We start from the raw sequence: 14,230 nt of genomic DNA on the forward strand, positions 1-14,230 counted from the left end.
CAATATCCAACTAATCTGGTCAGTTTCCAACTAATACTTACCTAGGGCCATGCAATTTGCCTCTTCCCCATGCGCCTTGGAAAGGTAAAGATTCCTTTCCCTAATTAAACAAAACTGACCATCAATGCTCAAAATTTTCCCTCCAAAAACCGACCCTATTTAAGGAGCAATACTCTACCCATCTCATCACATCCAAAGGACAAAATCACTTTCTTGAATCTCTCTCTCAATACCATAATCATGCCGAGCCGAACTTTGGGAAATTTTCTGAGCATCGATTTCAACTCATGTATGGCAGAATGGGACGGTAACCATCCAAAGAAAAACATGTTTGAATGCCTTATTGATACCGGCCTTCAAACCTTCCTCGAAGAATCCGGTCCTGTACTGATTGAGGATGTCAAGGCATTCTTCAGAAGTGCCTGCATCAGGGGCGACTACATTGTCTCTACGGTAAGGGACCACACCTTCTGGCTTGATGAAGCCGAATTTGCCATCCTTCTCAATCTGCCCAGAGAAGGGTTCTCTGATTTCACGACCATGGAGGGACTTGATGCATTTTACTATGGATTACTCTGCTCTGCAACCCTTGATCCGGTGGAAACCTATGGGTTGAAAACCCGCCTCGGTCGTAGTGCTCAGCTCCTTCTTGAGATTGTCACTCAGTCCATTCTATGTCAATCCCCAAATCAGCGGTATTCAAAGAATACCTACAACATCATGACCCACATCTTCCACAAAACGACCATCAATTGGTCAGCGGTCCTCTTTCAAAACTTGAAGAACATGGTGCTGACCAAGAAAAGTCTCGGTTATGCACCTCACATCAGCAAGTTGATTCTCAAGTACCGGCCAGAGTTTGGACCGGGTACACCGACATCCCCCTCAAACATTCTTGATGCAGTTGCGGTGGAAGAGAAGTTCTCCAGAATGGTGTTTACTTCTTAAGTGCCTACTTTTCGTATCATCCTTTCGGTTCTCTCTCTGTACTGTCTCTTGAATAAAATATCATTTTGGTTTCAATGATCGTATCTCTTTATTCTTTGAACAATTTAAGTAACCGGTTGACATCTTCAAATAACCTCGTTCTTATCCGGTATCATAAAATCTGACTAAAAAATCTTAGACTTAGAAACCGCTCAATCATTCGGTCTCAAAGAAAAGAATGTGTCATCCATGACATAGGCAAAAGGTTTTGGAGGGAAATCTCCCGCCCAATATTGCCGCCCACAACTTTCGGTTTCCCGCCCATAGTTTGGCGATATTTCACCTTGGAGGGAAAATTCCCGCCCATTCATGATGGGACGGTTGGGCTTCCACACCGCGTCTATAAAAGGGCCTTCGGTCATTTTCTTTCATTCTCACGCGCAATCACTTTCTCTCTCTAAGTTTCCTAATCTCTCTGAAGCCGATTTCTCTCATTCTCAAACTCTTCAACATGGGTCGTGATTCGGCATTATTCAAACTCTATTCTCAAGTGGATTTCGAGGAGATTCGGCAGAATGGGACGACCGAGGCAAAAGAAGTTATTGACCGGCTGATTAAAACCGGTCTGGGGTTTTTCCTAGACGGTCCTCACGTAATTTATAAAGATGCGGTCGAAGAGTTTTTCAACACCGCAATCATCTCCTACGACAGGATCATCGCGACGGTTTGCGGTTCCCAAATCGAGATCACCGAAGCATTGGTGGCCGAAAGCTTGCAACTCCCAACAACTGGCCAGGATGCAACGGAAGAAATAGACAATGACACCTTTGAGGCGGGTTGCCACCTTTTATCGGCAACCACTGAGCCGATCACTACATCCGGAAGTAAACAAACGCTGAGGCCGGAGTATATCCCGGCGTGTGACGTTTTCGCCAGAGCGATACTGGCAAGGGGAGGAAATTTCAGCAACCTCACCAAAGACAAAATCAAGATGATAATTGGTCTGTTGGAAGGAAGAGAGGTCAACTGGGCAAGATCAGTGTTCGGCAACCTCATGGACATGGTGAGACCGGATTCAACCCGGTCGTGGGGATATGCCATGCCCCTTGGTAAGATCTTCATCCACTTGAAACTCAACGTCGGTCCCGGTGTTGCGTTAGCAAAACGTTGCCTCATTAGATCAAGGCAATTCCTTCCAAGAACGCAGTCGGCCTCCAGTTCCACAGGTGGCCGAAAGAAGAAAGCCGCGAAGAAAGATGCCCCGGCAAAGGCAAAGACCGGAGGAAAGAGGAAGGAAAAGATAACCTTCGTGGACCCACCACAACAAACAGAAGATGAAGAGTGGGCCCCTGAGGAAACCGAAATGGAGAGGACCGATGACAGAACGGTCAATGACGACGATAATTCGGCTCGGAGTCCGAACGATGCCGAACAAAGCGCTAATCCTGAGACCACCGAGGGTGAAGACGGGGTTGATGAAGGAGCCAATGATGAAGGCCACAACAAGGAAGAGGCCGACGAGGCCGAGGCCGAAAGATTAGCCCAGAAAATCTTTCAGGGCATAAACAAGCGAGACGAGGACGTTATAGATCTATATTTGGAGTGGCATGAGCACCGGTTCAATACAAAATATAAAGACATTCTACCGGACCTCCCGCAACAGGATTGCATCGCCAGATTGGAGGAAGTAGAGGACATGATCTTACGCCTCACAAAATCCAATACACTTCAGGAGGTACAATGCCGAACTTGTCTCCTGATACCGAGAAGTCATCTTCGGAAACTAAAAAGGCGCATCCGGAAAATTAAGGAGGAGTATGCCGAGGAGGGATCGGTGTGTACCGTAGCGCCGCGAGTATTATCAATGCTTGAAAAAGGGAAAATGGAAATACGTCAAGAAATAGAGCGGCTGGAAGCAATATGCAACCAAAAACAAGTTCCGGTATATACCGCTCCGGTAATAGAACAATTTCCAGTCAACGGTCAAACACCTTCAAGGGAGGTTGAGGAACCGATATTGGAGGCTGAGGAACCGATACCGACATTGGGAGTTGAGATTCCAAACTTAGAAGTTGAGGTACCGAACTTAGAGGATGCGGCTCAATCAGAACCTCCAAATGAAGAGGATGCACCGTTAAATCTCGATGAAAGAGTCGATCCAGATCCCACTGAGCAATCAACACCTCCTCCACCACCGGAAGTCACTGCTTCAGTCCTTCCTCAAGAATGGATTGATGACCGACTTCAAAAGTTTGAGGCATCAGTTTCGGAGCGGGTTGAGAACCGACTTCAGCAGCTTGACGTATCCTTATCAGAGCGGATCGATGACCGCGTTCAAGAACACGACGTGTCCAAGTTTCAACCGTTCAAGGATAGATGCAACAACATATTTGATTCAGCTCTGAAGTTCACCGATGTGACAAAACAGCTTCTGGATCAACATCAAGCACGCCTAGCAGAACTCAGCACCGGTCTGTGGGAAGAGGCTGGTGAGCGCGAAAATTGTGTTCAGCGAACCGCAACTCTGGAGGCTATGACCTCGGACTTAAAGAAGGATTCCGAACGAGTCGACGCGACAATCGACCGGGTCTCGGTACTGGAAAAGAAAAACGAAGATCTCGTGACCGAGGTAAAGGCACTTACCGAACAGATGGCCGAAATCCTAAAGGCTAAGGAGAACGCAGATGCCGCGGCTATAGAAGTTGATGCTCTAGTGGCTAAAAGGGTCCAGGATGCGCTGGACGCCGAAGCTAGCAAAAATAAAGAGGCGCCACGATCGTCTCAACTGACCGAAGCAGATTTGGAAGCCGAAAAAATAAGAAGAGCCGAGGCCTTATACCCAGGGTATGCCGAGAGAGTGGCAAGTCAGGCTGCGGAGGATGCCGCACGGTTGGAAAGGGAGGCACGAAGGCTGGAGGGCTATGCAACGGAAAACGAGAAAAAGAAGAAGGCGGCCGCCTCCGCTTCAGAACCGAAAAAGAGAAAGAGGGTGGCCCCTAAGAAAGTTCGGATAGTCGAGATGCTCAATGAAATCTCTGAACCGGTTACTACGAGTACTTCGCAGCCAGCCGACCTAGTCGAAGACGAAGTCGAGGAACAACTGCGGTCCCGGTCTAAAAGACAACGATCCTCCCAACAGACCAGGCAACCGCAACCGACGAAAAAGAAGAGTGCCTATGACTTCACAGATTCTGAATAGGGACTATCATTCCTTTTCTTACTTGCCTTAGTATTTATGCTTTGTCTTTTCCGGTCATCTATAAATATATATAAAGTTAATTTTTAATCCGGCCTTATTTTGCATTTCTACTTTGTTTTGATAATTTTAAATAAAATAATCAAAAAGGGAGAAAATGTTAGATAAAAGATAAAGACTCTTCCAAAACTTTTCGAAAAATTCTCCCAAGTCAAAAATCCGGCCAAACAAAACAACCGGCCTACGGTTGCAAACTTACATGATTTTGATAATTTTAAATAAAATAATCAAAAAGGGAGAAATTGTTAGATAAATTTAGACCGGTTCGAATAAACCTAACTTAAACAAACTTCCCATGCAGGAACAAGGAACCGGACCGGATGAACAAGAGAACCAACTGAAGAAACCGAACCGGTCTAGCTACCAAACCGATCAAGAGTATTCGGAACGTGACCGCACAAAGGAAGAATCGGCCAAAGCTCAAAACCGGAACCATCAAACAGCCGATTATTCATAAGACAAGAATAACTGGAAGAAGTCCGGTTACTTCACTACCAAAAGACATTCGGCAAAGTCAAGCGGCCGACCAGTACAAGAAGACATTTTGGGTATCTGTTGAGAATGATACCAAAGAAACAGACTGAATACTTCCATATCCATGCAAGTCTGAGGAAAGACTGTAGGCTGCAGAAAACAGTACTGCCGGATCTTTCTACTTCGGGATAAGCCAGAAAGGAAATCTTCAAAGTACAGACAACTGTCCAAACAGACAGTGCCTACATTAAGTATAAGACAAACCCAGCAGGTCTGTCTTACAAACCGGAAGAACAGACCGGCAGGTCTGAGACGACCGCAGGTCTGAAACACTGAATCACTGAATCACTGCACTTCTGATCAGCCAATCAGATTCAAGGCATTGAAATATGACCGTTGGCATATTTCACCTATAAAAGGAGGCAGTTGCATAAGAGTAAATGCGGGACATTAAGCCAGACAAGTGAAGCGTTGAGAGCATTTACTACAAGTGATAATAGTGTGCTATTCTAGAAAGCCTAAGTGTTGAAAGTTAAAGTGTGTTCTACAATTTCGGTGTGAATTGTAAGAGTGTTATCGAGCAGGAAATAAGTCTCGATCGGATTGTACTTGTATTCCTTAGTGAATATCCTTCTCGCGGTTTCGAGAGGAATGGGTGACGTAGGAGTTTTATCTCCGAACATCCATAAAATCTGTTGTGTTATTTACTTTCTGCTGGCTTTATTATATAACCGACTAACTTAACCACACCGCTCCAAACCGAGAGAAGGATATTCACTAAGGAATACAAGTACAATCCGATCGAGACTTATTTCCTGCTCGATAACACTCTTACAATTCACACCGAAATTGTAGAACACACTTTAACTTTCAACACTTAGGCTTTCTAGAATAGCACACTATTATCACTTGTAGTAAATGCTCTCAACGCTTCACTTGTCTGGCTTAATGTCCCGCATTTACTCTTCTGCAACTGCCTCCTTTTATAGGTGAAATATGCCAACGGTCATATTTCAATGCCTTGAATCTGTTTGGCTGATCAGAAGTGCAGTGATTCAGTGATTCAGTGTTTCAGACCTGCGGTCGTCTCAGACCTGCCGGTCTGTTCTTCCGGTTTGTAAGACAGACCTGCTGCATTTGTCTTTTACTTAATGTAGGCACTGTCTGTTTGGACAGTTGTCTGTACTTTGAAGATTTCCTTTCTGGCTTATCCCGAAGTAGAAGGATCCGGCAGTACTGTTTTCTGCAGCCTACAGTCTTTCCTCAGACTTGCATGGATATGGAAGTATTCAGTCTGTTTCTTTGGTATCATTCTCAACAGATACCCAAAATGTCTTCTTGTACTGGTCGGCCGCTTGACTTTGCCGAATGTCTTTTGGTAGTGAAGTAACCGGACTTCTTCCGGTTATTCTTGTCTTGTGAATAATCGGCTGTTTGATGGTTCCGGTTTTGAGCTTTGGCCAATTCTTCCTTTGTGCGGTCACGTTCCGAATACTCTTGATCGGTTTGGTAGCTAGACCGGTTCGGTTTCTTCAGTTGGTTCTCTTGTTCATCCGGTCCGGTTCCTTGTTCCTGCATGGGAAGTTTGTTTAAGTTAGGTTTATTCGAACCGGTCTAAATTTATCTAACAATTTCTCCCTTTTTGATTATTTTATTTAAAATTATCAAAATCATGTAAGTTTGCAATCGTAGGCCGGTTGTTTTGTTTGGACGGATTTTTGACTTGGGAGAATTTTTTGAAAAGTTTTGGAAGAGTCTTTATCTTTTATCTAACATTAACATTTTAATTTCTTTATTATATTTTAAACTATATTAATAATAATTTATAATTAAATACTTATTTATAATTAACTATATTGAATTTTCGAATTTAAATAATAATAATAAAATGACTTATTTTTATTTGATTTGTAAACAAAAAATTATAATTTAAAGTATAAATAATTTAAATGTTACAATTTTGTATTTAATTAAATATAATTATTATTTTAAAAGGTTAATAATGTTAATTAAAAAATAGTAGTCATATTTTTTTGAATTTGTCCATATATTTTGTTATACTTTTATCAAAATTTCTTTTTCTTTTCATTTTATTGGGTAGTTAAACATAAATGACCTAGATAAAATTAAGGCTAACAGTGCAACATCATACACACCTTGGCATATGCTTAATCTATTATTATACATAGAATATATACAAGTTAAATATACATAATATATTATTATACATAATATATATATACTAGGGCAACATCATACACACCTTTGCATAAATGACCTAAACAAACCATGAACATAAACAATTTTATGGATGATCATTCTCCGAACCAATCTTCCCATCCCAATCAGTTACCAGGGCAACATTGTGTATTGGCATATGCTTAATCTATTATTATACATAGAATATATACAAGTTAAATTGGATAACCTCTTAAATTTAGAGGAAAAGAAACAACTTTGTCGTCTTATATAACAAACTTACTCAAGAGTCCTTATGAAAGATGTACAATAATTGTAAGAACGATCTTCTTCTTCCTTCATTGACACCTTTTTGTTAACCATCATGGTTGAATTTGTTATACATGAATGATTTTGATATATATGATTAACATCTGAATTAAAGCAAACCAAGGATCAAAACGCTTATGCTGCATGGGCTGAGAGGTACCACCTCCCACCATTCAAATCTAAATATTTAACATGTGAAAAACTTTCAATGCCATCCCTGTCACTTAATGCACTCCCACCATTCAACTCTAAATATTTAACATGTGAAAAACTTTCAATGCCATCCCTGTCACTTAATGCATACATTCTGTCCCACATAGATACCCTTGCTAGACTTTTCTTCTTGTCATTCATTGAAGGACAAGTGACCCAAATGTTGAAATTAGCCATATGCGGCGTTTGATGAATGAGTAACGACATAAGTATTATCAACCATTCTTAAGTAATTTTTTTTTTCATTAATGGTACCTTGTTGTTAGCATATGATTTCTCATACATATCAGAATGAGCTTTATTTAGACCTTTTCTCCTTTGCTACATTGCGAGCAAACGTCTTGACTATCGTCAATCAAACAACTCCTAAAATTTGTTTATCAAAGAGTTTCCATTCAGCTTCATCAATTTTCTTCGGTCCCTCAAGTTCTACAGCAGATATTTTCAGACCAGGAGGCTAAAAATACGAAGTTATGAATTTACGATGTCTTTCTTTTTATTGATATGTTTGATAAATAATCTAGAGATGTTAGAAACCCTGGAATTGACTGAGAGGTGCCTTTGCTAGTTTGAGGAGTAAGAAGTAGTCTCCTCTTGTCTAGTGCGGTTTTGGCGGGCTGTGGATTAAGTAGTCTTCTCCTCATGGGTCTATGTATTGAGGCATTTGTTAGCCTATTTACGTGTTCAAACAAAAAACACATACAATAACAATAATATCAAAAAGAATTGTTAGTATATTTAAATAATAAACATTATATTTAATAAAATATAAAAATTAACTTACCATAAAAAATGGAATACAAGCTCCCGTAGTCGTAGCCGAATTAATTTTCGTCTTCAAATGACGAACATGGTTCATTGATTGAGCCAAGAAAGAGGCTTCCCAAGCAAAGTTTTTTATTTCATCAATGTTTCTCAAAAGACCGAGAAACATAGATGAAACACCAGAGGGATTCATCGACAGACATATAAGACATCCTATTACGTGCAACACATAGGCGCGCACATATATGTCAATATCCTCCAAATCTATGGGGATATTCTGCAGGTTTTCTCTCAACCCCTTCAATGATATTTCAGTGCCACTACGGCCTGAAATATAGCGGTTGTCGCCCAATAACTCGTAACATAATTCTTCCGTTTATTCTCTTCCAAAATCTTTCCTAGTGACGGCTACACCATCAATGCGACGACCCATAATTCTCATAACATCCTCTAAGGTAGGCACTATAAGCCTACCTCTGACAATAAAACAATGTTCTTCTATAGAATATCATTGTATTAATGCCATAAACAAGTTTAAATCTGTTCTCATCATATTATGCATATGATAATATGATGAATGTTTTAAAACTCGGTTTCATTAATTCTTAACAAAACTCGGTTATTGAGATTCCATTTTGCTAATTTAACTTAATGGTTGCGGGTTAAAATCTAAAATAAGAAACACAAAATTAAAATCTAAATTTAATCTAGGCTACAAATTAAAAAAAAAATCAATTATGCTACATGCTTGGACCTATTCTCTATTTATTATGGAAGATTATCTAAAGATTCAAGTGTTTCCGGTTGGAAGATTATATGAATAAAAATTCAAATGAGTCATAAAAACACAACACTACCAGACATTAAAGTATACTCAATTAAATATATAAAGATAAAGGTAAATAAATCTATACAATAATTTAATTTTAAGGTTAAAATTTGGGATGTTGTCATTTTGGTACTCTAAAACTCATCTAAGGTCCAGCTCGCATTCATCCGTGTATAAGATGAGGCTCACAGATCATATCTTCCAAAGGAAATATCGAACTGCAGCACCCAACAAATAAGAGCACATATAGAAAGGGATGTTGTCATTGAAATCTACTAAACTAAAAAAACATATCTTAAATTTCGAAAAAAGACCTAGTCAAAGTTATTTTTAGTTTCTCATTCATTTTAAGACTAATGATGAAGTCAGATTTTAATTACGATGTACACAACAAAATCAAGCAAAAAGTAGCTTCAAACGATAGTCACATCGTACTAAATAATACAGATAGTTAGAAGTCTTTAAAAATAACTGTTAGGATCTAGGTAGCCGCTGGAGGACCGGGGGTTGGACCGGTTAGCGGTTCTTACTCGTAAAGTGGTGGTTAATCCGGTTAGAGATTAATATCGGGGTTTCAATACTACACAACCTGTCACAAACCCTTGAACTAGGTTCAAGCGCGGAAGAGGTTTGCTTTCAGGTTGAAGCGGCACGCTTGTATGATAGGCAGAGTCGGTTTTATATGATGGAGGTTTAGATTTGATGGGTCGGCTTCGGTGATTTGGAATTCGGCTTAGATAAAATTAAGTTGGTTATGTTGGTATGAATCGGTCAGATAATGAGACCGACAGACAGTAAATAACAAGACAGATTTTATGGATGTTCGGAGATAAAACTCCTACGTCACCCCTTCCTCTCGAAACCGCGAGAAGGATATTCACTAAGGAATACAAGTACAATCCGATCGAGACTTATTTCCTGCTCGATAATACTCTTACAATTTACACCGAAATTGTAATGCACACTTTAACTTTAGCATTAGGCTTTCTTAGAATAACACAATTTTATCACTTGTAGTAAATGCTCTTAACGCTTCACTTGTCTTACTGAGTAACTCTGTGTCCCGCATTTACTCTTCTTCAACTGCCCCATTTATAGGTGAAATATGCCAACGGTCATATTTCACTGCCTTGAATCCGATTGGCTGAACAGAGGTGCAGTGATTCAGTGTTTCAGAGATTCAGACCTGCGGTCGTTTCCTCAGACCTGATGGTCAAGCTCAGACCTGACATTATGTCTCAGACCTGGCAGTCTGTTCTTCCGGTTTGTAAGACAATCCTGCTGGGTTTGTCTTTTACTCAATGTAGACACTGTCTGTTGGACAGTTGTCTGTACTTGGAAGATTTCCTTTCTGGCTTATCCCGAAGTGGAAGGATCCGGTAGTACTGTCTTCTACAGCCTACAGGCTTTCCTCAGACTTGTATGGATATGGAAGTGTTCAGTCTGTTCCTTTGGTATCATTCTCAACAGATACCCAAATTGTCTTCTTGTGCAGGTCGGTCATTCGACTTAACCGAATGGCTTTTGGTATGATTGATGTAACCGGACTTCTTCCGGTTATTCGTCTGCTTTGTGGCTGATCGGCTGTTTGATGTTTCCGGTTTTGCTTTGACCGATCCTTTCTTTGTGCGGTCAAGTTCCATGTGTTCTTGGTCGGTTTACTAGCTTGACCGATTCGTTTTCTTAGCCGGTTCTTTAGGTTTATCCGGTCTGGTTCCTTGTTCCTGCATGGAAAGTTTATTTAAGTTAGGTTTATTTGAACCGGTCTGATTTTATCTAACAATTTCTCCCTTTTTGATTATTTTATTTAAAATAATCAAAATCATGTAAGTTTGCAACCGTAGGCCGGTTGTTTTGTTTGACCGGTTTTTTGAAAATGGCTTTAGGAGAATTTTTCTAAAAATTTTGAGAAAAAATTTTGGAAGAGTCTTTATCTTTTATCTCATCAATTTCTCCCTTTTTGATTATTTTATTTAAAATTATCAAAACTAAGTAGAGATGCAAAAGATGGCCGGTTTCCAAAAATAGCTTTATATATAGATAACCGAAAATAGCATAATATGTAAAAGCACTAAGACAAGTAAAGGAAGGAGAGTCCATATTCTGAGTCCGAGAAGTCATATATGCTTTTCTTTTTCTTCGGTTGCTGTCGACTGGTCGGTTCGGAAGATCGTCGTCTTATAGACCGAGACTGCAATTGTTCTTCAGCTTCCTCCTCGAGTTGATCGGCCTGCTGCGATGTACTCGTGATGACCGTTTCAGTGACCTCATCGAGCAGGTCGGCTATTTGAACTTTCTTAGGGGCTTCCCTCTTTCGCTTTTTCGGCGCTGAAGTGGAGGTGGCCGCCTTTTTCTTTTTGTTTTCGGCTGCGAATTCTTCCAGCTTCCGTTTTTGTCTTTCCAACCGCTCAGCATCCTCCGCAGCTTGAGCGGCTGCTTTCTTTGTAAATCCTGGGAACAAGGCCTCTCCTCTTTTAGTCCGCGCGGCTTCCTCTTCCTCTTCGGTAAGTTTAGTTGAACGCGGTCCCTCTTTCTCTTTGTCTGCTTCGGCATCCAGCGCATCCTGGACCCTTTTAGCCACTTGAGCATCAGCCGCTACAGCCGCGGCGTCCGCGTTCACCTTCACTCTTAGCAATTCGACAACCTGTTCAGAGAGCGCCTTTAATTCTGCCACGAGACACACATTTGTCTTCTCGAGTTCGGAGACCCGATCGAGTGTTGTGCCCACCAGGTCATTATTCATTGATGTCAACCGTTGATCGGTTTCTCTTTCAAACCGGTCGAAGTCTCCCTTTAACTCGGAGGTCAAGTCCTCCAGAATTGCAGTTCGCTGAACACATTTACTGCGCTGAACCACCTCTTCCCGCAGATCTTCGCCGATTTCTGAGAACCGTTCCTGATTTCTTTCCAGAAGACACCTTGTGGCGTCGGTGAACTTGAGGGTCGAATCAAATATTCTGATGGATCTATCCTTGAACGGCTGAACTGCGAAGTCTTCAAACTCTTGAATGCGGTTATGAATCAGTTCTGATGTGGAGGCTTCAAGCTTTTGAAGACGGTCCTCAACCCATTCTTTCGTGAAGTCTGAAGCGGGGACTTCCGGTTGTGGAGGAGGGGATTGCCCGGTGAGGTTGGGGTCGGCTCTTTCATCGGAATCTTTGGATGCCGCATTCTTCTGTGGAGGTGTTGTGCAGTGTTCCAGAAACGTATCGATCTGGGGAGGAGTATAGACCGGTATATTCATTCGGCTGCATATGGCCTCTAGCCGTTCGACTTCTTGAGCAAGTTCCCCTTTGGCTTTTTCAAGCCTTGCTAACACCCGCGGCGCTACGGTGTCTTCCGGTCCCAACTTTTCGAGCTCCACCGTAATTTTCCGGATACGTGTTGATAGTTTCCGTAATTGGACCTTCGGTTTTAGGAGGCAAGTTCGGTGTTGTACCTCTTGAAGTGTGTTGGAGTTTGTAAGGTTCATGATCAAGTCTTCCACCTCCTCCAATCTTTGGATGCACTCCACGTCTGTGTGGCCCGGTAGGATTTCTATATACGGTGTGCCGTACCGGTGGTCGTGCCATTCCAGGTATAGTTCTTCAATTGACTCGGCTCGCGTTTTGACGCCCTAAAGGAGTTTCCGAGATATCCTATCGGCCTCTGCTTCCTCGGCCTCCTCTTTCTCTTTGTCGCCGCCCTCATTACCGGCTTCTTTATCACCTTCTTCCTCATCATCCTCTTCACCACCTTCGGTTGTCTCAGGGTTGGTGTGATGTTCGGCATCATTGGGGCTCTGGGCCGAATTGTCGTCTTCATTGACCGATCTATCATCCTCGGTCTTCTCCGTGTCGGTTCTCTTAGAGAGGGAAGCCAACTCCTCATCCTCGGTTTGCTGCGTCGGTTCCGAGAAAGTTATTTTCTCATTTCCTTTGCATTCTTCCTTTGTTTTGGCCGGGGTGGCTTTCTTAGCGGCTTTCTTCTTTCGGCCACCTGTGGAGCCAGGGGCCGGCTGCTTTCTTTCTAGAAATTGTTTCGATCTGATGAGGCATCTATCTGCGACAACGACGCCGGGACCGATGTCGAGATTAAGGTGAAGGAAGATCTTACCGAGCGGAACGACGTATCCCCACGACCGGTTTGAATCTGGTTTCACCATATCCATTAGGTTGCTGAACACCGCTTTTGCCCAGTTGACCTTTCTACCCTCCATCAGACCGATCAGCATCTTGATTTTGTCTTTTGTGAGGTTGCTGAAGTTTCCTCCCCTCGCCAGAATCGCTCTTGCGAAGATGTCACATACTGGGATATACTCCGGCTTTAACATTTGTTTGCTGCCGGATGCTTTGATCGGCTCTTTAGTTGCTGATAGAATCTGGCAAGCCGCTTCAAAGGTTTCCTGCTCTATGTTTGTCGTTGCATCTTGGCCGATTGTCGGAAGACGCAGGCTCTCTACCACCAATGCCTCGGTGAGTTCTATTTTAGAACCGCATACAGTCGCGGTGATTTTGTCGTTGGAGATGGTTGCGGTTTCGAAGAATTCTTCGACCGCATCTTTGTATATGACATGAGGACTGCCAAGGAAATATTCCAGACCGGTTTAGACTACCCGATCAGTAACCTCCTTTGCCTCGGGCGTACCTTTCAGCCGGATTTCCTCGAAATCCACCTGAGATAGGAGTCTGAACAGAGCCGAATCGCGCCCCATCTTAGAGAGGTAAGAGAGTTTGAGGAGAGTGAGTGCAGAAAACCGCTTGAGAGAGTTTGAAAGCGTTTTTAGAGAAAGAAAGTAAATTCGCGTGAGAATGAAGAAAGGTGACCGATGGCTTCCTTTATAGGTGCGGTCTGGGAACATAACCGTCCCATCAACGTTGGGCGGGAAAGTTCCCTCCAAAGCAAGTGAGCGGCAAACCATTGGCGGGAACGGATTGGGCGCCAAACTATGGGCGGTAAGTCGAGTGAGCGGGAGTTTTGGGCGGGAAACTTCCCTCCAAAACTTTTGCTTACGCCATTGATGACATACTCTTCTTCGAGACCGATTGAAATGCCGGTTTTCTAGAGTTAATCGGTTATTTCAGTTTAAGTAATAAGATGTTAACCGGTTACTTAGATAAATGTTCAAAGTGTTAAGAAGACCCGGTCATATAGACTATAGTGAGATTGAATTCAAGAAACATTGCGGAAAGAAAACCGATAAACGAATCGGTATTGGAATAGGCATATAATGGAAAAATGCAGTCTATGGAAGAAACATTCTGGAAATTCTTTCCTCC

General features: G+C 42.1%; 1 protein-coding gene across 1 annotated transcript; it reads right to left on the minus strand.

The window, feature by feature from the left end:
- Window positions 1-11,043: 11,043 nt before the first annotated feature.
- On the minus strand, window positions 11,044-12,216 carry LOC124913366 (calponin homology domain-containing protein DDB_G0272472-like). The gene is made up of 2 exons (XM_047453955.1): window positions 11,593-12,216; window positions 11,044-11,535 (listed from the first exon to the last, which is right to left on the minus strand). The coding sequence occupies exons 1-2, from the start codon at window positions 12,214-12,216 to the stop codon at window positions 11,044-11,046; spliced, it is 1,116 nt and encodes a 371-aa protein (XP_047309911.1).
- Window positions 12,217-14,230: the final 2,014 nt, after the last annotated feature.

Source organism: Impatiens glandulifera, chromosome 8, assembly GCF_907164915.1.
Source record: "Impatiens glandulifera chromosome 8, dImpGla2.1, whole genome shotgun sequence".
NCBI lineage: Eukaryota > Viridiplantae > Streptophyta > Magnoliopsida > Ericales > Balsaminaceae > Impatiens > Impatiens glandulifera.